Here is a 23,177-nt window from a genome sequence, read left to right as displayed (position 1 = left end):
CAGTGAAAAAGTAAACGACACAGTGGTGCATAATTTCATAAATTCTCATAAACACACCTCCGTACACGCTTTAACCATGTACTGCTCCATGTTGAAACTTGCATGTTTCATTTTTTTCGTTTTTCTCGTTTCAGCAGGGTTCAAGAAAGAGATCGATCTGTGGCTTAAGTTTTCTAACCTCACGGCTGCACGAAATGAGCACACGGAGGAACAGTGCAAGCAGGCAGCGCGTAGCAAGTACTTCATATTTCTACTCTCACCTTTAAAAAGCGAGGAAAAGGGAAAGTGGGTGGGTGCACGGCAAGCCCGGCAACTATTTTCCCTGCCTCGGCGGCACAGATCGAACAGGCGCAGCCTGGCTCGCCGGTGCGGCGGCGCCAAACGCGATTGATTAGGACGCCCCGAAGCAGCAGCAGCCCGCGGCTCGCTGCACGGGTCAGCAGGGCAGCCCCTTTTCCTCCGTGTGTGTCCAGCTGTCCGCTTCGTTTTCCTCCCCTCGTGGCGTTTGATGGGTCCGCGCCGCTGTCGTCCGGCAGCGTGGCTTCCTTCCCCCGCTGGGGAACGAGTGAACCGCGAAAGAACGCGGCGGCAGATAGGAGTCGTCTGCATTGCAGAAGACGACCACGACCGCTACAGCGGCCGGCCAAAGCCAATGGAGCTATGAATAGCAGCTACGCGCGCCGCTTTGCGGAGCCAATGGCCCGTGTTTCTTTGGTCTTCAGTGGCATGATAAGCACGGTTCCTGCCTCGCGTGCAACGCGCTCTTCTTTCTCGGACTACCCTTTCGCTGCGACGGGCTCGACTATCTATCTAGCGGCCACACGGTGGCGGGTGGTCTGGCCCGCAGCCCCATTTCGCGCTTTCGCAGACGCGCCCTTCTCGACGACGTTGAAACCGCTTCTATTCCGGTTTTTCTTTTCTTTTTTTTTTTTTTTTTTTTTGGGGGGGGGGGGGGGGGGCGCTAGGAAATTGGGGACAGCAGCATGCCCCATTGTGTCCTGTGCCCGCCAATCGAAGAAAAGAGAAATACCGCGTCCCCGTTCGTGCATGCTCATTTGATCGTCGAACCGAGTCGCTTTTGTCGAAATTCTTCTAATTGCAGCAGCCATTGAACTTATATCGTCGTGTCAATGAACAATAAAAACATTGCATTGCTCTTGGATGAATGACCAGTTGTATCCTCTGGAAAGGAGTGTTTTGTAACGTTACCCGCAACCTCTTTCACGTTTCGTGGTGCGAACAGATGCCCCTCCCGGAAGTTTGCGCGAGGGCAACGGGTTACCGGGAGACGCCCTGCCACGTGCCATTGTCATTTGATCTGTAACCGCCATCCCCGGGAGTCCGCAGCTGCGGCGACGCAGCGCCACAATAGAGAGTTTTAGCATAGCGGCTCCCGTACGCTACGCTAAGGTTAGCGGGTAGCGGGACCGGACTGCGCATGCGCGCGCGGGGAGTGCGAGGAGGTTGCCCCTCAGCGGAGGGGAAGAGCGGGCATGGCGAAGGCAGGCCGCGCGGAACTAATCCACCCCACCGTGACGAATTTGCTCTCCCCAGTCGCGCCCCGCTACCCGCCGCCGTAGCGTTAGCGGACGGAGCACGCTATGCTAAAACTCTCTAATGACGCGAAAGCGTCACGTGCTCTCCGTGTGTTTCCCGCCAGTTCACCTCTCCTTTTTAATTCGTGTCCTAATTTTTTAAGGCCGTTTGGTTCTTTCTTGCGACCTCCAAATAGGCTGTATGAAGAGCCCCGGATGCGATCGCAATGGACCGATGCTGCGTATACTCATCGAGTCTTCTCCTCTTTGTTGTGTAGTCGTTTGGATGTGTGGCGTTTTTTACACTTCCCACGAGCAACAACTATGCGAATGTAGTGGGCTGCCAGCTCTCGGAATACCGGTTGTGGATAAAAATGATGGATACGGGCCGCCGCAGAAAATTGTTTCCTAGAAAACGCTCTTTTTCAGTGCCAGGGATCCTTGGTACAAGGACATGAACATTTGGAAAGTATAAACATCCCTAAGGTCAGCAAAACGTAATTATTATCGCTGTTATAACCTTGCGATGCCAACGCCGAATATGCGTAACGGGGTGCTTGCTAAAGATCGGAGGTACCAGTTAACAGCTCCACTAACTGCAAACCGCAGGGTAGGCAAGATTGGTTTCGGGAGCGCGAACGCAAGTAGATCTATGTAGGAAATTAATACAAAAAAATGAAAATAAAATTATATCGGTTGGTATGCGTTGGGCGTACTCTACCCGAGATCCCCATTGTTTTGTTTGTGTTTTTCTTGTATAGGAATTGAAAAGTGACTGGTCGTTTCGGTGAGAACATGGCGTCGAATCCCCGTAAGCGTAATTGGTGCATTATTGGCTACATTATCGTACTTGTTATTGGATAGGCAGAATCAGTGCCCTCGTTGCTGCCCTTCCCCTCCCCGGACGCCCGAAATGTTGCTGGAGGTCATTGCCCCCCATGCGCCCCCCATCTGGTACGCTACATACAATCCGTAGTATAGGGACCGGGTGGCCGTTGTATGGCACCACCGTCGCTTCAGCGAATAGCGCCGCCCGTGGCGAACCGCTCGTCAGTGGAATGCCCGTGGCTGTCAGCGCATTGTTGTTGTGCATGGCTTTCTGTCGTTCTGCTGCGGCGCGGCTTGCAAAGCGTAGATAACCACAAGGACTTTTTTTCAGACCGGTAAATCTTTAGCGTGGAGGTGACCTCTACGAGGCATCCCATGTGTGGGATTTGCCCCATACTCAGTAATTACAAATAGCAGACGACGCTCAATGCGCCGAGCTGGAAGTCAAGCTGGAGGTTCAAGTCCGTTCATTCAAGCAAATTTTTCATGCCTGCATGCAGTTTGGCGTATCGAGGAATATATTGCAGCTAAATGCTCCTACAAAGCCGGTGAGTGCAGCCGATCCAGGAATGCTGCGGCGCTGGCCTTTGGCAGTTGATGACGAATGGCGTCGTGCACCAGAGAAAGACAAAGTTGGGGGGTGCCTTCTAAGAATTACCTCGAAACAGAAATTTTTATGGACGACGCTTCCGTAACTTCATTAACTGCGGTAGAAACGTGTTTAATTTCACAGAAACACGTTTACTCCAGTAATCGGGGGTCGTTTACAGAATAAATACCGCATGATAGTAGAATGTTATTTCTTGTCGTGGAAAAGCATTGATTTACAAGAATTGCAATGATTGCAGGCTAGTTGGTTAACGGTTTTTCAAAAAAAAAAATTCCTACGTGGCTGAAGGACGAGGCAACGGGAGGGTAAGGAAAACCTGTACTCAGTTTCGCATCTGAATGCTGCGGTCGTTTTACAAGCTGCCACCTACGCTTGAAAAATCATGCTTTTCTCCGTCTAACGACGGTGATGTTTTATCGCAAAGCTTTCTTGTGTGGGTTTCCTTGGTTGCCTTCTGGATTTAAACTTTGACTTGCTGAGCTTTGAATTTGACCAGCATGCTGTTTGGTCTTTTGATCGGAGCATCTTTGTCTTTGCGCATTTCCCATTCGATTTCGCAGGAAGAAAGCTTCGCGTTCAACCATCGTCGTCGTTAATGGAGGGCTGGATGATTTTGCTGTTTAATTTTGCCCTTCCACGCACCCCTCTCCAAATTCTAAGTGCTTACAGCGTGTCGGAAATGCGACTGTGCTGGACAATCCGGGCTGGTGCACCCCTATTTGAGGCGACTAGTCGCGCGTTTTTGGTTTCTTCACTAGGCATTAGAAGATTTTTTTAGGTCCTCGGTAAAGGATCCTATAACGTTGGCTGTTGATAAAATGACCACTACAAAACGTGAGAGCTCCTCTTCGGCTCTCAGGCCCCCATGCTGTCACGAACACCAAAACCGAAAGCACAAAGCTCACGGTTACAGAAAATGTAAACTACCACGACGTTTCCGCGGCCACACGGTAATATATCTCGTGTGTAAGTGCCTTTCTCTTCAAAGCACAAGTATCGAAGTATCCCAGCGTTAAGGCAGGCGTGGAAACCCTAGTCAGGAAACCAGTGAAGATAATTTAAAGATGTAGAAATGAATACTAATATTAATAGTTTAATCATATTCAGATCGCGCGGAGCCAGGTGCAGTGCGCTGCAAAAGCGCTCATATTAATGTATCCCATTCCCAAACTTATAAGCGTCAGATAGGTTTACGTTGCCGTTAGGGCGTTTAAGAAGAAATGAATACTAATAATATTAGTTTTATTTGTACTCAGGATGGGTGGAGCCAAGCGTAGAGCGCTGCAAAAAGCGCTCATGTCATTGTAGCACATACCCAACTTTAGAAGCGTCCGACAAGTTTACGTAGCCGTTATTGCATCTAATAACCGAACACATCTGTCCAGACTTCGTTTCACCGCACATATCCACTCACAACACCGTCAAGACATTCAAAGCCCCGAAGCAAACACGGCTTACAGATTTTAATCTTCACCAGGCCATAACCTGTCCTACCAGGGGTAATAAAAATACTAATAATATCCTAGACCTCCTGCTAACTTCGTGCCCTGACGACATAAAATCAATTAACACGCTCCCTGGTCTTAGTGACCACAAACTAATCCATATTTGCATCTCTTCCCCGCTGAAAAAGAGATCACCCACACAGAAGATAATAACAGATTACAAGAGAGGAAATTTTAACGCCATTAATCACGAACTCACAAAATTCTTAGGTAACTTCAGGATTACGCACCTAACTCGTAGTGTCAACGCTAACTGGGAACTTTTTAAGACAACAATGCTTAACCTTAAAAATAAATACATTCCTACTACCCTCATTAAATCAGATTCCAACTGTCAGTGGTTTAACAAACAGCTAAAATCACTCTGCAACCGGAAGAAACGCTTGTACAGATCGGCTCACCTAAGCCGAAGTCCAACTGCATGGGAGCGCTATCGCTCATGCGCGAAAGAGTACTTAACCGAACTCAAAGCTGCAAAAATTAAATTCTTTTCCGATGACCTATTATCGATTCTTCAATCAAACCCTAACAAATTTTGGCGCATGCTTTCCCCTACGTCACAATCTAATCGATTAGACCTCACTAATGCTGACGGAAAACCAATCGACGCCGCACAGTGCGCTTCTGCTTTGAATGACCACTTTTCGTCTGTGTTTTCCTCTGCTAATACCACTGATACCGTAGCATTGCCGGATCCAGAAGCTGTAGCGATGCCACGAATTGAAATCTCTCCAGAAGGAATATTTAAACTGATTAACGATCTAAAAGTTTCTTCTTCGGCCGGCTGTGACAGTATTAACAGTAAATTACTAAAAAGTACCATTTCAGTCTCTAGCCAGATACTTTACTTGATCTTCACACAATCATTACAAACAGGAAACGTACCAGACGATTGGAAGAAGGCTAAGGTTATTGCAATTTTTAAATCAGGCAACCGCGCAATCCCAGCAAACTACCGACCTATTTCCTTAACCAGTATCCCATCTAAAATGCTCGAACATATCATAGCTTCAAATATCATGACTTATCTCGAATCCATCAATTTTTTCTTTGCTCATCAACATGGGTTTCGCACGATAGTAGTTTCCGGAAACCAACTAGCGGAATTCACACATGATATACTTCACTTCATGGACGAAAATCTTCAAACTGACGCTTACTAACTCAAACTCAAACTTACTATCTAAACTATGCAACCTTGGAATCCCTCCCAACATAATTTCCTGGGTAGAAAATTTCCTAAAAAACCGGAAGCAGTTCACAAGCGCTAACGATTATGACTCACCTCTCTCTGAGGTAACGTCAGGTGTCCCCCAGGGTGCCTGCCTCTCCCCGCTTCTCTTTCTAATACACATAAACGACTTGCCCAATAATGTACTAACAAAATTAAGACTTTTTGCCGATGACTGCGTTCTGTACTCTCCAATCTATAAACCCGATGACAGAGCTAAACTTCAACATGATCTAGATATAATTGTAGCTTGGTGTGATAAATCTCTTATGCCATTAAACCTCACTAAGTGCAAAATAATGACATTCACCCGAAAAATGATCCGAGTACAGTACACCTATAGCATAAAGTCTCTTCCCATTAGCCCTACACTATCTTACAAATATCTCGGGGTGCATCTATGATCGTCGCTATCATGGTCAAACCATATTCAAATCATCTGTTCGGAGGCCTCACGCACCCTCGGATACCTGCGCCGGAACTTAAAATTAGCCTCACCAGACATTAAAAAGCTAGCTTATGAAACTTATGTCCGACCGAAATTAGAATATGCCTGCTCAATATGGCACCCCTCACAAACTTATCTTACTAATGATATAGAACGGATTCAAAACCGCGCTGCCCGTTTTATTTGCTCCCAATACTCTAACGATATTAGCGTTACTGCACTAAAAGAATCATTGAACCTGCCGTCACTTGAATCTCGTCGCATCATTTCTCGGTTGTGCCTTCTGCATGCTTTCTATTATCATCCTAAATCGCTGCACGTCCTGCTTCAACCATCACACAGAACTTCATCCCGCATAAACAACAGTCATCCTATCGCACCCATAAATGGACACACATCTGCAATGATTACCTCCTTCTTTCCCAATGGTATTACACTCTGGAATAAACTACCCGATAATTTAGTAACATGCATTAACCGCCAAGCCTTCCGCAATAAACTAAAAATTCACTTGTCACAATCTAACTAAATTTTCTATTCTCCTGCCAGATTTTACAATAATTTTGAAGTACTGTTCAAAATGTTTTATATTCCTCTGAATGTTTACCCCTGTAACTTTACGTTTACCTTGCACTTGGTAATGTTTACTGTATACTTTGCATTTTGTACCCTTTGCATTATTATTGTTCTCTGAATGTTTACCCTTGGTACCCTTTGAGTTTTTTTTTTTGCGTTGTTTCCTATACTTTGTACGCCGCCCCACCTTATGTAATGCCTTCGGGTCTTTAAGGTGGAATAAATGAAATGAAATAAATGAAAAACAACGAGAGCTAGGCTGCGTAGACCAATGCACCGGCTCATTCCACTAACGAAGGGAGCGCCGCGTGGTGGCGCCACCCGTCCAGCTGCCCGGTCCCTAGCTAGTGCTAACGAAACGGAAGACATGTCCACGTGAGAAATCTGCATAATTGTTCCGGGCGGAACGATATTCACCTCAAAAAGTCCGTCCAACACTGCGTTTTATTTATTTGAAACGAATTTTAGTGACACTTTTCACAGTCGAAATTTTTTTTTTTCCACTTCAACCTAACGACCATTCTACCCATTTTTGTTAAATACTACTCTTGTTTACTACGAGGAGGAGGTTAATTGTACCCTAGTTATGCCCTCTCTCCGACGTGGCTTTCCCGACCTGCGGCGGCGTGGTGCACAGTGCCCCGATCCTGATGCCGAGATAGTGCAACTTGCCCGCTTCAGACCTTGGGCCACTTTTCTTTCGCGTTTTGTCTCAGTCACAGGGCACCGGCGGCTGTGGCGCGGTCGTTTTCTCTATTCCAGATCACTGTCACCCTGGGCGAACTGGAGCAGCGTCCTAATCGATCGCGTGTAGCATACGCGCGTTCGCGGGCTGTCCGGATCCGTGCGGCGCGGTCGTCGGCTGGGCCCGGTGCGAGCCGCGCTATCCGCACCGAGAAGGAAAAGACTCGCGTGCCTTCGCTGCCCTGGCGCGGGGTCACTGCACGGCGGGGCCTCGCTGTTGTGTGCGGACTCGCGATGCTTCGAAGACCTGTACACATCAGTGTCAATTGGCACTTCGTGCCCCGCATGCATACGATGTCTCCCCTGTCGTGCCCGTTGCACCTGACATGGGATCAGGTGAAGAAGGGGGTTTCGAGGGCGACTGAGGCGAAACATGGAAGGAAAGCGGTTCAAGCTTGTCTGAAGCAGGAAAGTTGCCCTCGCGTCTGCGAGTGAACCCGGCAGGGTTTTGGCGCCGCCTGGGCCCCGGGCGGACGTCGTAGCCGCGTCTCGCGGTCCTTCCACCACCTTGAGCTCGGCCTCGGCAATCGCCCGCGTCGGCGAGTTCACTTCTGCGGCGCAAGTCGAGTCCACGTGGCCGAGCGGCATATATATCGGATTACTGACCCTCGCTTCGGCCGTCTTATTAATAGTTAATACTTTCGCCCTACCGGCTCACTCGATCATTCTTCATTGTTCAGTCCGGTCGTTGCTCGGTCGAGTCAAGAGAGCGGTCTACAAGTTCAAATGAAGCGATCCTTGTGAACCGCGGCGTTGAAGGCATTTTAGCATATCGCGTGCGCGCACTCAACGACGACGACGACGACGACGGCGGGTGGCTCAGTGGCTAAGGCGTTGTGCTGCTGAGCACGAGGTCGCGGGTTCGATTCCCGGCCGCGGCGGCCGCTTTTCTGATGGAGGCGAAAAGCAAAAACGCCCGTGTGTACGAGATTTCGGCGCACGATAAAGATCCCCAGGTGGTCAAAATTAATCCGGAGCCCTCCACTACGGCGCGCCTCATCGCCTGCGTTGCGTCGGCGCGTTAAACCCCACAATCATCATAGACGACGACGGCGGCGGCGGCGGAGGCGGCAAATAGGTCAAGTGCGGCCGGTGCGCTGCGGATATATAGGCCGGCCACCGTTGGGCGCGAGCGCACCGAAAAGTCACCTCGTCTCCTGGAAAAAAAGAAGAAAAAAAAAAAGCGCACAATGTTCTTCGCGAGCGAAAGAGATTCGAGGCAAAACGATGCACAGCCTCCGAGTTCCTTCGCGGCAGCTACATAGTGTGTGGTAGCCCGGAGAATGCCAGGAACGGCGTATGTAGGTTGGTTTTCGGTGCTCCTGTTTTCACCGTCGCTAAGCCGGCCCTTTTGCGGATTGCACTGCGAGTCTGCGGCCACCGTGTCGCGCCGGCCAGAGGCCGCTCAATGGAGCGCTATGCGAGCGTCGCTATGGCTGAGCTGTTGGTACGCCCTGCCGGACCTTCAGCCGTCTGTCTGAATGGGAGCCCGAGATTCGCTGCCTTCATTCTGTGCGCACTTTCTGCCATCCAACTGGCAGAGGACGCCGCCAGGGAACACGGGTTCCTGACCGCCGTCTGATGGGACGAAGACACCGGACATTCCCGCAGGGTGCATCCGTCTTTATAAGGGATGACAATAAAGTCTGTTCTCTCCCTCTGTCGGGGCGATTGCATTCGTGGCAAGGGAGAGTTCGCCAGGGGCTCCGGAACGGGGTTGGGGCTGCTTGAGCCTCCCGATTTTCAAAACGACGGGGCTCAGCCCCTCCTGGCCTTGGCATGATTACAGATCATGGCTCTGAAACAACAAAAAGAACTGGCTGGGTGGCCCAAAGCGCGAGGCTCAATACGACCGAGTCATTTAGCCAGAACGTACAACCCGTGTTCCAATGATAATCGTTACCTAATTCCCAATTCGCCATGTCTCTTTATGTAACTTCGTATACTGACACTTTAGCACCACTACAGTTTTGCTGTTTCAGTAAAGACGCGTGAATGATTTCCTTTCCATAATTTTATTCACGATGTCGGTTGTATCACGCGTGAAGGCGCGTGCAAGCATGCGGTTTGAGTGTGACGCAGAGGGTGCGATTGCTATTCCCTAACCAAACAAATAATAACGTTAATTATTAGGTCATGTATAATGTTTGAAGTGGATGAAGGGCTGTTACCTAAAATAATGCGTGTTTGGTTCAAGCTTCACTTCGAAAAGCTAGGACAGAGCTCTCTGAAAAAAGAAAAAAAAAACTATCATCTGCAGTATATATCTGAAGAAAAAAAAACGCTAAAAAAACGTGCTCTTGTTTCTACCAAAAGATCATCATCGGTTGGCTTCAGCACCCCCACATTGAATTCACTTCCGAAGCCTCTCGATTTCGCGCAGGTTTAGCGAATGTTTCAGTATTTGGACTCAAAATTACTGGCGTAAATTCCACCGCGACTAATGAACCAATCAGCCTGGTTGGTTGTGACATCCAATGCTTGTGCAGGTGTCAGACACCATGTTACCGATGTAGCCGTATTGGTCAATCCGAAAATCGCCCGCGCCTTGCCAATGTCCAGGAGCAGACGACTTACCCATGAGCCCTTGCGATAACCGCTGAGTACCCCTCACCTATTCATGATCATGGCCATGCAGCTTGTGGGATATATATCAGGGGTTCCTCGGGGCGACCTAGCCAGTCCTGGCGTAAGCCACCACGCTAGCTCCCGGCGTGTCAACCACGCGGGCTCCCATGGCTACGGCAGCCCAGCGAGGTTCGCCGATACGAGAACACAGTAGACAGTAGTGCCGAAGCACAGCCGTTTATTTGGGGAATCCCAAAGCATGCGAGCACAGGGCTCGACGGCGTTCACGAATCACGCCGTCCGGGTCGTGACCGCGAACGGGAGGCAGGCACTCACGGCGCGCGACAAACAAAGCTCCCACCTGAGACACAAGTATCCATCACCGCCGCGTTCCGCCGATCTCGCCCCGACCGGGTCTCCGACGAGACTTCCCTTCTCCCGTGCGCGCACGCTCGCGCCGCCCGCGCCCGCGCGCCTATCCCCGCACACATCGGTGGCGCCATCTCTCGGGGGACGCCGACGAACCAGCGGAGCGCCGGACCGGTTCCAGCGCACAAGCGTCTCTCCCGAAGCGCGCGCTGGCTCGGGATCGCAGGTCGCGGTTCTCCACGATTCCCACACTCCTCCCCCCTAAAACTGGACGCCACTTGAGCTCGAGTGACGCCACGGTGCACCACACTCGTCACGTCTCAAGTCAGCAAAACAGCCACCGAACGCCACTCCACACCAAAGTTCGCCACACGATGCCGCCGTCGCGATGCTCGCCTCACAAACCCGCAAACACATTGCAATGGTTCCAAGTCTCTCGCGGTTGGGCAGCACAGCAGGTTGGCAGGCACGGGGGTAGCTGCAGCCGCAGCCGACGAACGCCGGGGTCGCGCCATGATGCGACCCCCACTCCCAGCTCGAGGCGGCAACAGGAACGGCCGCGCCCACTGCGGCTGCCCGAAGGCTCGCGCCGCTCGCGTAGGTGCCAGTCACCGCTGCCACGGACAGCGAGGATGGCCTGCTGAACCACCGGCGGGGCCGAGCGCGGTTCGTGGAGCTACTTCTCCAGTTGCTGCTCCGGCCTGCCGGGCGGCAGCCAACCGTTCGGGAGGACCTGCGGCCGCTGCATCGTCCACTCCTCGGGGTTCAAGCAGTCCAACGCCGCACCTGCGCAACTGCGCTTCAGTCCACATTGCACCGCACGTCGCCGCCACATAGCACACATAGTTCGCCACAATCCGCCGATTGACCCGCTTCGTCCGTCTGCACTCAAAGCCGGCCGCGTGCGCTGTCCGCCGGCCCATGGTCCGCAGGCCCCGCCGGCGAAGTAGGCTGGGCCGTATGAAGACAGGGCCCGGGCAGCAGGCTGCTCCCAGGCGGCCACCAGCCGCAGCGGTTCGCCCCGCGCCGACGGTGCGTTTGGTTGCCGCACCGCCGGCGGCTTCCACCGCTTGCGGGGGTCAGTGGTGACGATCCCTGACGACTGGACCCGGGCAGGAGGCCGTGTTGTGGTGCTGCCACTCAGGTGGCTGGCTAGCCAAGCGCCGGCGATGGCTGCCGCTCGGCACACCTCCGGCGGGCGCCCCCGTCACCCGGGGGCGGGGCGCGATCAGCTGGCCGCAGGAGCCGGCCCGCCGCGCGGCTCGCTCGCTGTACGGGCGGCAGGGTGCTGTTTCGGCGTAAACAGCCGCTCGGCTCTCGTTCCCCCAGGATAGCGGCTGGCTGGCTCGCAGCAGGCCTGGCGTGCTGGCGTCGTGGACCCTGGGCGTGCGGGCTTGAACCCTCAGGAGATGGTGGCCCACCCGGTCAGCGGACTCGCCGATTGCGGGTGTTGTAGCGGTGCGTCGGGAGTCTTCCCTCCGCGCCTCCCTCGAGCTGGCGGTCTCGCGCGCCCGAGGTTGGAGCGTCGGCAGTATCTTCCCTCCGAAAGTACTGCTTCAGCTCGCCCACGTGAATGGGGCCGCTGATTCGACCCGAAATCGGGTCTCTCAGCTTGTAGTTAAGCCGCGAGAACTTCTCGGCGACCACGAACGGTCCGACCCATCGGGGTGCGAGACCGGCCGCGAACCCCGCGCTAGCGTTGCTTAGCGCGTGGTTCCGTTTCAAGACAGTGTCGCCCGGCTGGTACGCCACGTGTCGATGAGCTCGGTCATAGGCCGCCTTCTGGTCGGCCCTGGCTTTACCGCGACTGCGGTTTGCCTCCTTGATGGCGTCCGCCAACCGCTCGCGCAAGCGCCGTGCGTAAGCCGCGTCTGCTGCTTTCGCGGGGACTCCGTTCGGCCGTCGGGCCAGAACTGTATCCGTCGGCGTGTTCAGTTCTCTGCCGAACATCAGGAACGCTGGCGTGAAACCCGTACAGCGATTCACGCTTGTGCGCAGAGCGAAGGAGATTGAGCTCAAGTGCTAGTCCCAGTCTTTTTGCCGTCTGGCATATGCTCCGAGCAGTGGCTTCACGTCACGATTGCGGCGCTCCGTCACGTTCGACTGGGGATGATAGCACGATGTTGTTTGCTGCCTGACACCCATGGCCGCACACGCTTCACGAAACAGTCTTGATGTGAAATACGTGGCGTTGTCGGTAATCAGCCGCTCCGGGAATCCGTAGCGACAGAACACTTCGGACAGCTTTTGCAGGATCTCCTGTGCTGTCGCTTTGCGCAGCGGATAGAGTTCAGCGATCCCACTGAAGTGGCATGTCACCACGAGTACAAACTTGTACCCTCTCTTGCTGCGCGGCAGCGGGCCCATCAGATCGCACGCCAGGATCTCCCAAGGCTTTGTGCTCACGATAGGCTGTAGCAAGCCCGGCGCCTTACCGCCTCGCGGTTTGCGCTCTTGGCAGACGTGGCATGTACGTACGTAACTACATACTTGTGCCTTCATGCCGGGCCAGGTAGCATACCGACAAAGCTTCCGCCATGTCTTTGGCGCGCTACCGTGACCGTCTGCGTCGTGGTAGTGCTGCAAAACAGCACACCTGAGCTTGCGCGGGATCACGGCCTTAAAACACTCGTCTGAGTCGTTTTTGCCAGGCACGTACTTCAGCAGAGCCCCGTCGGCGTCAAGCAGGTAACTCTCCAGCTCACTCGCAGCAATACCAGCTGCATTAGAGCTCGCGCCAGCCGCAATACCAGCAGCTTCCCGGCGCCCGTCATTCTCCGGTGTTCGATTTGCCTGAGGGTCCGTCTCTTCACTAAGACTGGCGATCACCTCCCGACAAAACAAGTCCTCCTGCTGAGCCTCGAGTAGCTCCTCCCGACTGAACGCAACCTCGAGAGGAAGTCTTCCCCCGACGAGGTGCACGTGCGCTGAGCGTTCGGTGCACGGGGAGTCCCGCGCATCGCGCTCCTCCCGCGCCGAGAGAGTTTGCTGGTTCTCCGCATCCTCCTCGGCTTCTCCGGCCGGTTGGGTGTCGTTTACCGGCGCCCGTGACAGCGCGTCGGCAACCACGTTCGAGGCGCCTTTGCGATAGCGTACTTCGTACTCGAAGCGTTGCAATGTCAGGGCCCATCGCGCGAGCCTCCCGCAGGGCTCGCGGAGGCGGGAAAGCCATGTCAGGGCCATGTGATCGGTCTCGATCGTGAATTTGACCCCCTCTACGTACATCTCAAACTTGCGAAGTGCGTAGATTATGGCCAGACACTCCTTCTCGGTGACCGAGTAGTTTCGCTCTGCTGGTGTCAGCGCACGGCTCGCAAAAGCCACGGGTCGCAGTTGTTCTCCGTCCGCCTGGAGGAGAACTGCCCCTACGCCGAGGTCACTCGCATCCGTCTGGATAACGAACGGCCTGTTCAGATCCGGCAGTTTCAGCGATGCAGTGTCTGCGACAGCTTCCGCCAGCTGGCTTAGGCTGCGTTCCTGCTCCTCTCCCCACTCCCAAGGGGCGGATTTCCTCAACAGTCTTGTCAAGGGTGCTTGCAGGCGCACGCAAGCGGGGATAAACTGGCGGTAGTAGCCGATCATCCCTAGGAAGCGCCGGACTCCGGCGACATCCTTCGGCGTGGGAAACTCCAAGATCGCCCGAAGTTTCTCGGGATCGGGGGACGCCTGCCCGCGTTCGATCCGATAGCCGAGCAGGCTCACCTGAGCGCTGCATATTTGCGCCTTGGCAGGATTGATGGTGATGCCAGCCGCCCGGAGTTTTCCTAGGACGTCTTTCAGGTGGCAGAGGTGCTCTTCGAAGGTTCGGGAGTAGACGACGATGTCGTCTAAATAGGCGAGGGCGTGCTGCCACTTTGCCTCACCGAGCACCCGGTCGATCAAGCGTTGGAATGTGCTGGGACTCCCGCACAAACCGAAGGGCATGCGTACGAACTCGTACAGCCCCCGATGGCAAGTGAACGCAGTCTTGCATTCATCGCCGGGACGCATCTCGACCTGAAGGTACCCCTTGCTGGCGTCCAGTATAGAGAAATACTTCGCGCCGCCAAGATTCGTGACGATCTCGCCTACGCTCGGGAAGGGGTACGCATCCTTTTTCGTGACCGCATTCAGCCGCCGGTAGTCCACGCATAAACGCCAACTACCGTCTTTCTTTCGAACGAGCACCACTGGGAACCCCCAAGGACTCGTCGAGCGGCGGATAATGCCTGCTTTCAGCAGTTCCTCCAGCGCCTCATCAGTTGCCCGCCGTTTAGCGGGGCTGACGGGACGGGGGTTGCATTTCCATGGTTGAGCATCGCCGGTGTCTATGCAGTGCTGCACCAACTTGCTGCAGCCTGCTTGCTCAGTGAATATATCGCCGAAGTCGCCTAACAACGACAAGACGCGGTCACGCTGCGCCGCTGTCAGCTCGCTAGCGTCTGCTAGGATCGCGCGCAATTTCTCGTCCCGGCCCATAGAGTTTCATACAAATAACTAGAGGGGAAACTGGCGCTAGTGTCAACGCGAACATGGCAGCGGCGCTTACGCTTCAATGGGAATGATGGGTAGTTTTGGAACCGGATTGCGTAGGATCGAAACGGGCTTATGGCTGCGCAAATTGTGTTTTTTGACAAAAAAGCTCTTATTGCCCGGTTCTTCGTTTACAGATTACACGTCGAACAAAAAAGTTAGTGACGAAAAACTGGTTTCGTACGAAATAAACCGGCGCGTTTAAATAAAAAGCAGACGCGAAGTCGAGAAGGTTTGTGGAGCAGGTTTGCCATTTTCCGCCAACTACAGCAGGACGCGGACTTTTTTTAAAAACTACTTGTAAAAGTTTCGGCGCTGGTGGTTTGTAATAGTAAGATAATTTTTATGCTCATAAGAAAAAAGAAACCGATTACCTTTTGAGAAGTTATATAGTGACATACATCAAGCTGCGTTCCTATCAGCCGCCGGTGCTGCTGTTCTACGCAGCAGGAGCCGGCGTTCGCACGGAAGGTTTGGCTGTTCCAAGCGATTCGCAACCGTCGTCAGCTTCGACAATACATTGCTGTGCCGAATGAGGGCGCCGCAACTCCTAATTAGCAGACAACTTCGCCGCACAGAGCGCCGTCATTTGTGTTTTCGTGCTCGCTGTGCGGCAATGCATTGATAACCCACCCAATTCGCAACTCTGGTTGTAAACATTCCACTCAGGGCGGCGTCAGTGCACGCGAGGCATGCAGTTCAAGGAGAAACGTATTTTGATCACTCCTCCCAACACCCCGCCTAGGCAAATGCGTTCATGCAAATCCAAAACGAAAACGAAACTGCCTGCAATCCATAGTAAGTTTCAGGAGCCATCAAGCGCCAATCCGAATCCACAATTACCCATCACGCCCATTGAGGCGTACGATCGCAGCGCCAGTTTCCCCTCTAGTTATATTGTAAGAAACTCTATGGTCCCGGCCACGGGATAGAGAGCGTGCGGCGCAGGAGAAATCAGCCGCGGCGGCAACAACGACCGGGCTCCGGGGTTGCTGCGCGCGCCGGCTACCGGCTGCGCCCGAAACGACTGCTTCTCTCGGCGCGGGGGAGTGGGACGTTTCGGCCGCCTGCATGATCAGCGGTCTCGCTGCAAACGGCGGCTCGGCGAACGATTTGAGCGGCGAAAGCGGGTTCTCCCGATTGCCTCCGTTGCCCGTGTCTGCGACAGGCCCAGTCTTGGGCATGAAGTCTCTCCCCATCTGCTCGCATAGCGGCCTCGCTGCGAGCGGCGGCTCGGCGAACGGTTTGAGCGGCGAAAACGGGTTCTCCCGATAGCCTCCGTTGCCGATGTCGACGACAAGTCCAGTCTTGGACATGAAGTCTCTTCCCAAAATGACTGGGACCGTGAGTCCGGGCAAGTGAACGAAACGCATTCGCCGCACACGCTGGCCCCAGCGCACGACGAGGCGTACGTCACCGCCTGATGTTGCATCACCACACGCCAGCTGAAGCGGCAACTTCCGCGCGCGCAGCCGAATGGCTTTGCGCTCGAGATGGGAAACGGCCTCGTCCCCTATTAATGAAGTGCTTGCCCCGGTGTCCAGCAGTGCCTTAAACTCTCGCCCCGCGACGGCGAGGTCGAGAAAGGGCGCCGGCACATTTGTCGGGACTCCGACTCTGTACGCGGCGGGAGCGGTGGCGATGCTTGCCTCTCGGGCGCTTCGATCCGCCGCCGGTGGGCTCACCGACGGCTGAGCCCGTTTCCCTGCTCGACTGGGCAGAATCGCGCAATGTGACCGGCCTGGCGACATTTGTAGCAGCGGACGGGGCTCCGTGCTGCGTGACGCGATGATTGAGGCTGCTCGGGCGCTCCGCGACCGGCTGGCCGCATACGGTTCTCCGGGAGCGAGTTGTGAGCGGGTGCAGGCAACTGCGGCAGCGCCGATCCCGTGTAGGGACGCCTAGCGTCACTACATAAAGGCTTGCTAGGGACGCCCGAGTGGGCGCGCGTTCGCCGGCCGATCGTCCAACCGGTTTGCTCTGTGCTCTGCGCGCGGGGCTGGCAGGGAATCCGGCCGTATCGCCTCCGCGTAGCGCAACCCATACGAGTAGGGGTCCAGGGCTCTGGCCCCAAGATCGAGCGTCTCTCGCTGGCTGGGTATCAACGTAGAGCCGGGCTCGGCCCGTCCGCTGCCCGTAACGCCGCGCCAAGCACAGCTTGGTTCCAGTGTTTCCACCGGTGGCGGCGGTGGCCGATACGCGCGTGCAGCCGCGACAGCTGCTTGCACGCGGCGAGCTTCGGCCGCCAGCTCGTTGAGGTCCCTACAACTGCAGTTCCTCAAGTACAAGGCAAAGGTGGGGTGGCATTGCCTGACGACTCGATCGACCCGCTCCGGGCTCGGGGCATTTGGGTCGGCGTACTCGTAAAGTTCTTGCATCGCACGAACGTACTCGACGAGCGATTCATCCGGGGCTTGGGTGCGCATTTCCAACTCCCTACGCATTCTTGGTAGGTAGTCGATGGGCAGGAATTCTTCCCTGAACATCGTTCGAAAGTCGTCCATCGTGCGCGCCGTATGGCCTATCATCCGATACCACCGGGCGGCCTGGTCGACTAGGGCTGCGGGCAGGACTCTGCGCAGCACCGCGCTCTCGCTGATGCCGGTCGCCTGCTCGTAACGGCTCAAAGCCAGCAGGAAAGCGTTGGCGCTCGACTGATCGCCGTAACCGCTGTACGTCGGCACCGGTAGCTGCACCCTGGGCTCGGGTGAGCGCGCCGCCTGCAACGCCTGCTGCATAGCGCTTGCGAGAGCGTTCGCGATGGAAGCTGCGTCGGCAGACATTCCTCCGCTTACGGGCGTCTGCGAGCCGACTGGCACGAGAGGCGCGCTGTTTGGGGCTTCCGCGTCAGCGTAGGCCCGGCACCTGGAGTATGAACGCGCGGCGTCGTCTGACGAAGAGCGCTCGTGGAATCCGGAGCCTTCCGGGATTCCCGTTGCTGCGCAAGCCGCGGCTGCGGTTGCGTAAGGGCCGTGGAGAAGGGGGACCCGAGCCGCGTCGGCGGCTGCGGAGGACGCTGTTGATGCAGGGCATCGCGAGGGCTCCCGGGCATGACCACAAAGGTCCGCCAACAGCATCAAATCCGCCAACTCATAGTCGTGTGACATGTTCCTTTCGAGCTAGCGAACCTCGAATTCGACTGAAGACGAGTCCCACGTTGGTGCGCCAAAAATGTGGGGACCAGGGTTCCGGCCGCAAGGCTAGCTCGGCTGAACTCCGCCACGGACCGCCGACCGGCGTAGCGGCAGAGAGCAGCAAGGAACACACGAACACAACGAACGGCCAAACTCTCGTTTATTGGCGTGCCACCAAATCACGTAGCCGACTCTCGCTCGTCCCGACCCAGCCGTCCGGCGAGGATCAGGAGGCAGGCGCAAGGGGGTAGACAAAGGAAGGTGGGGAAGCCGGATCTCCGGTACTCACGTCTCTCCTCGTTGACCGCTGGAACCACAGAACAGGGAGGATTTTAGAGAAGCAAAGGTCTAGCTTTGCCTGTAGTGCCAGAAAAAGCGTAGTGGCGGCGTCGTGAACTACCCAGTACGCCCGCTTGATGGCGCTGTAAACACGGCTTTGTAAACATGGCGGATGCTTTTTGCACAGGCCGCTTGAGCTCCTTAATAACATGGCTGCCCTCGCACGGCGGCCGCCGGCTCGCTGCTCCACGGCCGGACTCGACTCTCCTCCTCCCGCGCGCGAAAGGGGCGTCGAGTACGGCCGTGGCTGCTCCTGCTGGCTCCTGGCTGGCACGCTGGTCGCGTGTTTACTTGCGCCGCGCTAGTGAAGTGATGTTACGCCAGGTGACCAGATGGCCTCGACTGGCACAGACCACAGTGAGCAGCAAGTGAGAACAAATCGTTTATTGACATCCGCGAGTTTACAGAGGCCAGGACATCATTTCATTTCGATCGCTGCAATTGTACGTCGCTTTCATGACAACATTTTTTTTTTGCCATAACAACTCGTTCACTTGCGCTAAGATTTCGAACGAAGGGCACAAATGAAGTATTGACGGCGACAACGGTTTCCTTTGCACCGTCTTTCTAGCGGAGTGCATAACACTCACCTTCTGTTTGAAGAATCGAATATTCTGGCCTCGACAGCTGCCTTCCGATGCGGAATTTCCCACATTTGTCATTCCACAAGCACTCAATTCTCGTGTTTTGCCAGTCCTCTCAACAACTGATGGACGCAAAAGCACATAACAGCAATAACAGTCACGAAACCGGTGCTCCGCGCACATTGAAACGGTCGGCCGTTGCAGCGGTTTCAATTTGAATTGGCGGCTTTGTGGTTGCGAATTCAGAAACAAGGTGGTGCACCAGTCGGCTGTTCGTAAAAAGTTGCGTACATTTTTGCTCAACGAATGTTTGATGCGGAACTTGTTAATAGTATTTTTAAATAACACATTGTAAGCGAACTGTGTGGGCTCTTTGAGTCACGGAATGAATGTTTTGTATTCTATACCAAAAGTAACATTTTGCCTGCGCCGTCTGGTGGGCTTGATGGTCGAAAACAGCGCTTTAGGTTGGTCAAGGTTGGTCACGTGGGGCGTCGATTTTTACGCCGCCTATAGGGAAGACAGGGAACGTCCAAGCTTGCGAGCCCTGCTGGAACCCAAGAGATCCTTCCATCGTCCCGCGCGCCGAGACCGGCCCACCGGGGCCCCGAAGAACCGGTCACGTGACAACGATCGCCGCGCCACGACACGCCAGCGGCGCGGCGCGAGCGACGCATCTGCCGAAGGGAGAGAAGGAGTCTTCCCCCCTCGCCTCGGCGGCCGCGGCGAGGAATGGGGAACGCGCCAGGACTCTGGGTTTCCCACAAGCTGTACCATCAGATTGCTTGTAACAGGGCCATGCCTCTGTTTTTGTCTGCCCGTAGAGTGAATCGGGCCTCCCGAAAATGCGATACATATTCCACTCACTAAGTTCCGGTACGATGCAGTGTTAGACCTGTAGATGGCGTTCGGTGCGTACAGGAAGTTGCGGTCTTGTGCCCACCAGGGAACGAGATCTCGCGCCGAAAACAAGTCCTCCTGATTCTTTTTTTTCATTAACACCCTCGAAAGTGACGTATTAATATAAATGTGCACTCATTACATCATGCGGGTTTGTGAGTTCACCTTAAATTTGTTTAGTCCTGCCGAAAGCTCTGGAAAATGGTTCTGATGACCGCAGCCATGTATGTGAAATTTTATTAAACCTCGATCCCCTCATCGTTGGGCGCCACGGCGACTGCACAACTCGCCAGCAACAACAAAATGCACCGTGCTTCCTGCATAATTTCGAGAAAGCGTTGCGTAAGCTTGTCTCCTTAAAAAGAACACTTACAATCGACTACTCGGAATGTATTTTGGGGTAAAGTCTATTGACCCAACAATATCCTCCCGCAAGAATTATGAAAATCCGTTCAATATCACCGAAACTACGCGCGGTGAGTCAGCTGTCTGGTCCTCCGTCTCCACCGCGTGTCCATGCTCCTCATGTACAGATCCATTTTCCCGCCCATTTTTCGTGCTCCATGTCACGAACTCGCTCTTCAAATGTTCCTTTGCGCTTCCCTTGCCACGCGGGAACGTCCCTTCACGGTGAGTTAATTAGGGCGCCCTCAGTGGCCAAACTGTTCACTGCAGCCTCCACAGTGCTGCATGCAGCTTCTGAAAATGAGCCCGAGCAAAGGAGCCGAGCCAGCGCGAAAGAGCAGGGGGCTCGTCTCCGTTGCTAAGCAACGCCAAGGCGCGTTCGGAGCGCGCGCTCCCTCCTCGTTTTGCCCCTTCTTCCCTCTTTCTGCCGTTGGACGCGTGTGCCTGGTAGCTTTCGCATACTGTTTCTTCCTTTGTTTCCTTCCAAGTCTACGTTTAAAGCACTTTTGCGTTTATGCATGCTTACCGCTGCATGATCGAGCTCCCGGAAACGCGTTCTTCGCGCATTGAAGGACGAAAAACCTGCAATTTCCGTTTCACGGCAGAGTTTTTTATGTAATGCATTCAGGCTGCATCGATTTTTTTGGAGCTCGACAGTCGCGACGGCAGGAGCGCGTGGTTTCCGACGTCGCGAATACATCTTGCGGTCGCGACTTCGAAACTCATCCACGCGAAATATACGTGGCACCTTTTTGTGCGGAATTTCGCTCCTCAAGTATACTTCGTTTTCGGCGCCAACGCTAGTATCACCCTAGGAAGAAAGAAGAAAGGACCAATCACGACGCGTTCCTGCGCGTGCCCTAGCTCGTGTGCGTGCAGAGCGCGCGCGCATCCCGCCGTTAACGACATCCCGCTCCCAGCAGCTCCAAAATTTGTCCAGCCAAAACAGGCCGCGCGTTGGCAGGTGTGTGATGTAAGGCTCTTCGTGAGGGTAGAAAGGCGCCGGCGAAAATTGGAGCGTCGCAGCAAGAGAGGACGCAGTAATTGACTTCGGCGCCGGCCGAGTCCAAATTGTGCCCGGCCGCCCCACTCGCGGCGGCTGTTGGGCGACCGACCGCTCCACGACGTTCGCCTCGTTGACGTGCCCCGTCCGCTGATGCCGGGTCTCGAGTAAGGTACGCCGGCACAGGCCGCGCACCGGTCTCACATCGTGCGGAGTTGACATGGCCCGCTGACGCATCCAGCCTTCCGGGAGGCGTTTCTCTTCGCCCTGTCCGTAGCCGGACGGCCGAGGTTGCGGTCATGTCGCAAGAAGGCAGCGAGAAGAGCTGCGACCTCCCGGTGGCCGAGGACAGACCCGCCGCGGCGTGGGACAAGCTGCGAAGCGCAGCCCTGAGGGCCCTGAGACTGGCCACCAAGACGGTGGCGCTGATGCAAGAGCAGAGCCGATGGCGCGAGCAGTGCGCTGAAGCCGCCCAAGTGGACACGGGCCAGGCCTCGGACCCCGTCGCGACGGCCCCGCACGGCGGCCCCGCAGGAGAGGCCGTGCCGGAGGCCGAAGCGACCGCGGTCGACACCGAGCCACAGTCGCCGCCGCTGCGCCGTTGCGCTGACCGGTGGCCGCACGCGCGGCACTGGCACAACGTGTCTCCGGAGGTTTTGAGCAAGCTGCGCATGGCGCGCTACGTCACTCGGTGAGCGGAAAGGGCTTTGGCGAGGGGAGTGGGAAATTGCGCCAGCACGTGCACCATCCCGAAACCCTGGGGGTTAGTTGCTCTTGACGAAAGTTTTCACTGGCCTGCATTTGGAGATTAACAAGAGGCGCGTATTAGAGCCTCTGTGAAAAAATAGCTGGAAGAAGGCGATTACCGGCCTGTCCCAGCCACTGTTTGTTTAGGCGCATAATCCTAAGAAGTTTTCAATTCAGACAGGATAATTAGCGACAGTTAAATTGCTCACACAAGCAGGATGCTATCCTCTCAACTATAGTCGTGGCCATGAGCTGTGTACTTATAAACAGAGAAACAAGCAGCTGGTACGATGCTTGCAGTGAAATTGTCCAGCTTTCAATGATGATAAATGCTACTGTGCGACTCTAAAACATTATTTTTGTCGCCTCACTACTGCATTCTCCTGGTGGTCTTAACCCCCCTTCCCCTTCCCCCCCGCGTGGGCGAAATATTTAATGCTGCTTTACCACACCCTCAACTGCTGTAACAATAAACATGCTCATGTGTCAGCCTGGTGCTGTTCCTATATGGGATTGTACATCTCAACAGAAATGGTTAACTCATGTGTAGATGTCAAATGCCTCCAGAAGCTTTTGATGAACCAGCTAGGGCACATGTAGTCACTATAATTTGGAGTTTTTATGTTTTATTGGCATGTATTTAGTCTCAGATCTGTTAGTATCTCACTCATAGTGACTGTAGAATACGTACAAGGCAGAATCTTGAATAGATCATACTGAAGTCACTGAGATTTTTTTCTTTTCTTTCTGATGACGATTTTCCAGACTGCATGAAACTTTGGTGTTTTTGCTGGAACTTTCTAGTGACATATTACTGCTCTTTCAGTTTAATTTTTGCTAATCTAACAGCACATTCACTTGTCTCTAGTGATGGTGCAGCAAAGCAAATGTTTGCAATCGGGAACACAAGAAAATCTTCTTTAGGTCCTGCCAACTCGTTTTCACGCACTTCTGCAGAGGTTATTAGGACCTCTGAATTGTTGGGGTTGTCTCAGAGTGTGCGCATGCTGCGCAACCGAGAAGGCGCGGAATAGATGGCTAGCATTGGTGCTCTGCTCAGTGCAGTGACTCAGTGGCTAAGGTGTTGCGTGGCTGAGCACAAAGACGCGGGTTCGATCCTGACTGCACCGGCTGTTTTC

At 54.4% G+C, this 23,177-nt stretch overlaps 1 protein-coding gene across 8 annotated transcripts in view; it reads left to right on the top strand.

Annotated features, from left to right (window-relative positions):
* LOC144140994 (ecotropic viral integration site 5 ortholog-like) overlaps positions 1-23,177 on the top strand; it is a 295,696-nt gene that overhangs the window by 226,488 nt on the left and 46,031 nt on the right. Inside the window, exon 1 of one of the 8 annotated variants that reach the window (XR_013316413.1) lies at positions 21,508-21,982. The exons of 6 other annotated variants lie outside the window; for them this stretch is intronic. Coding sequence is in view for 1 of the 2 variants with exons in the window: in XM_077672524.1 (XP_077528650.1) it covers positions 21,591-21,982 (392 nt within the window). In the remaining variant the exon portion in view is untranslated. Of the gene's footprint in view, positions 1-21,507; positions 21,983-23,177 lie in introns of those variants that run through there. One more of the 8 variants, XM_077672524.1, reaches the window with a different exon arrangement.

Source organism: Haemaphysalis longicornis, unplaced genomic scaffold (assembly GCF_048455015.1).
Source record: "Haemaphysalis longicornis isolate Haplotype H1 unplaced genomic scaffold, Haemaphysalis longicornis Haplotype H1 scaffold_1, whole genome shotgun sequence".
Taxonomy (NCBI): Eukaryota; Metazoa; Arthropoda; class Arachnida; order Ixodida; family Ixodidae; genus Haemaphysalis; species Haemaphysalis longicornis.
This window is presented reverse-complemented; position numbering and strand designations above follow the sequence as displayed.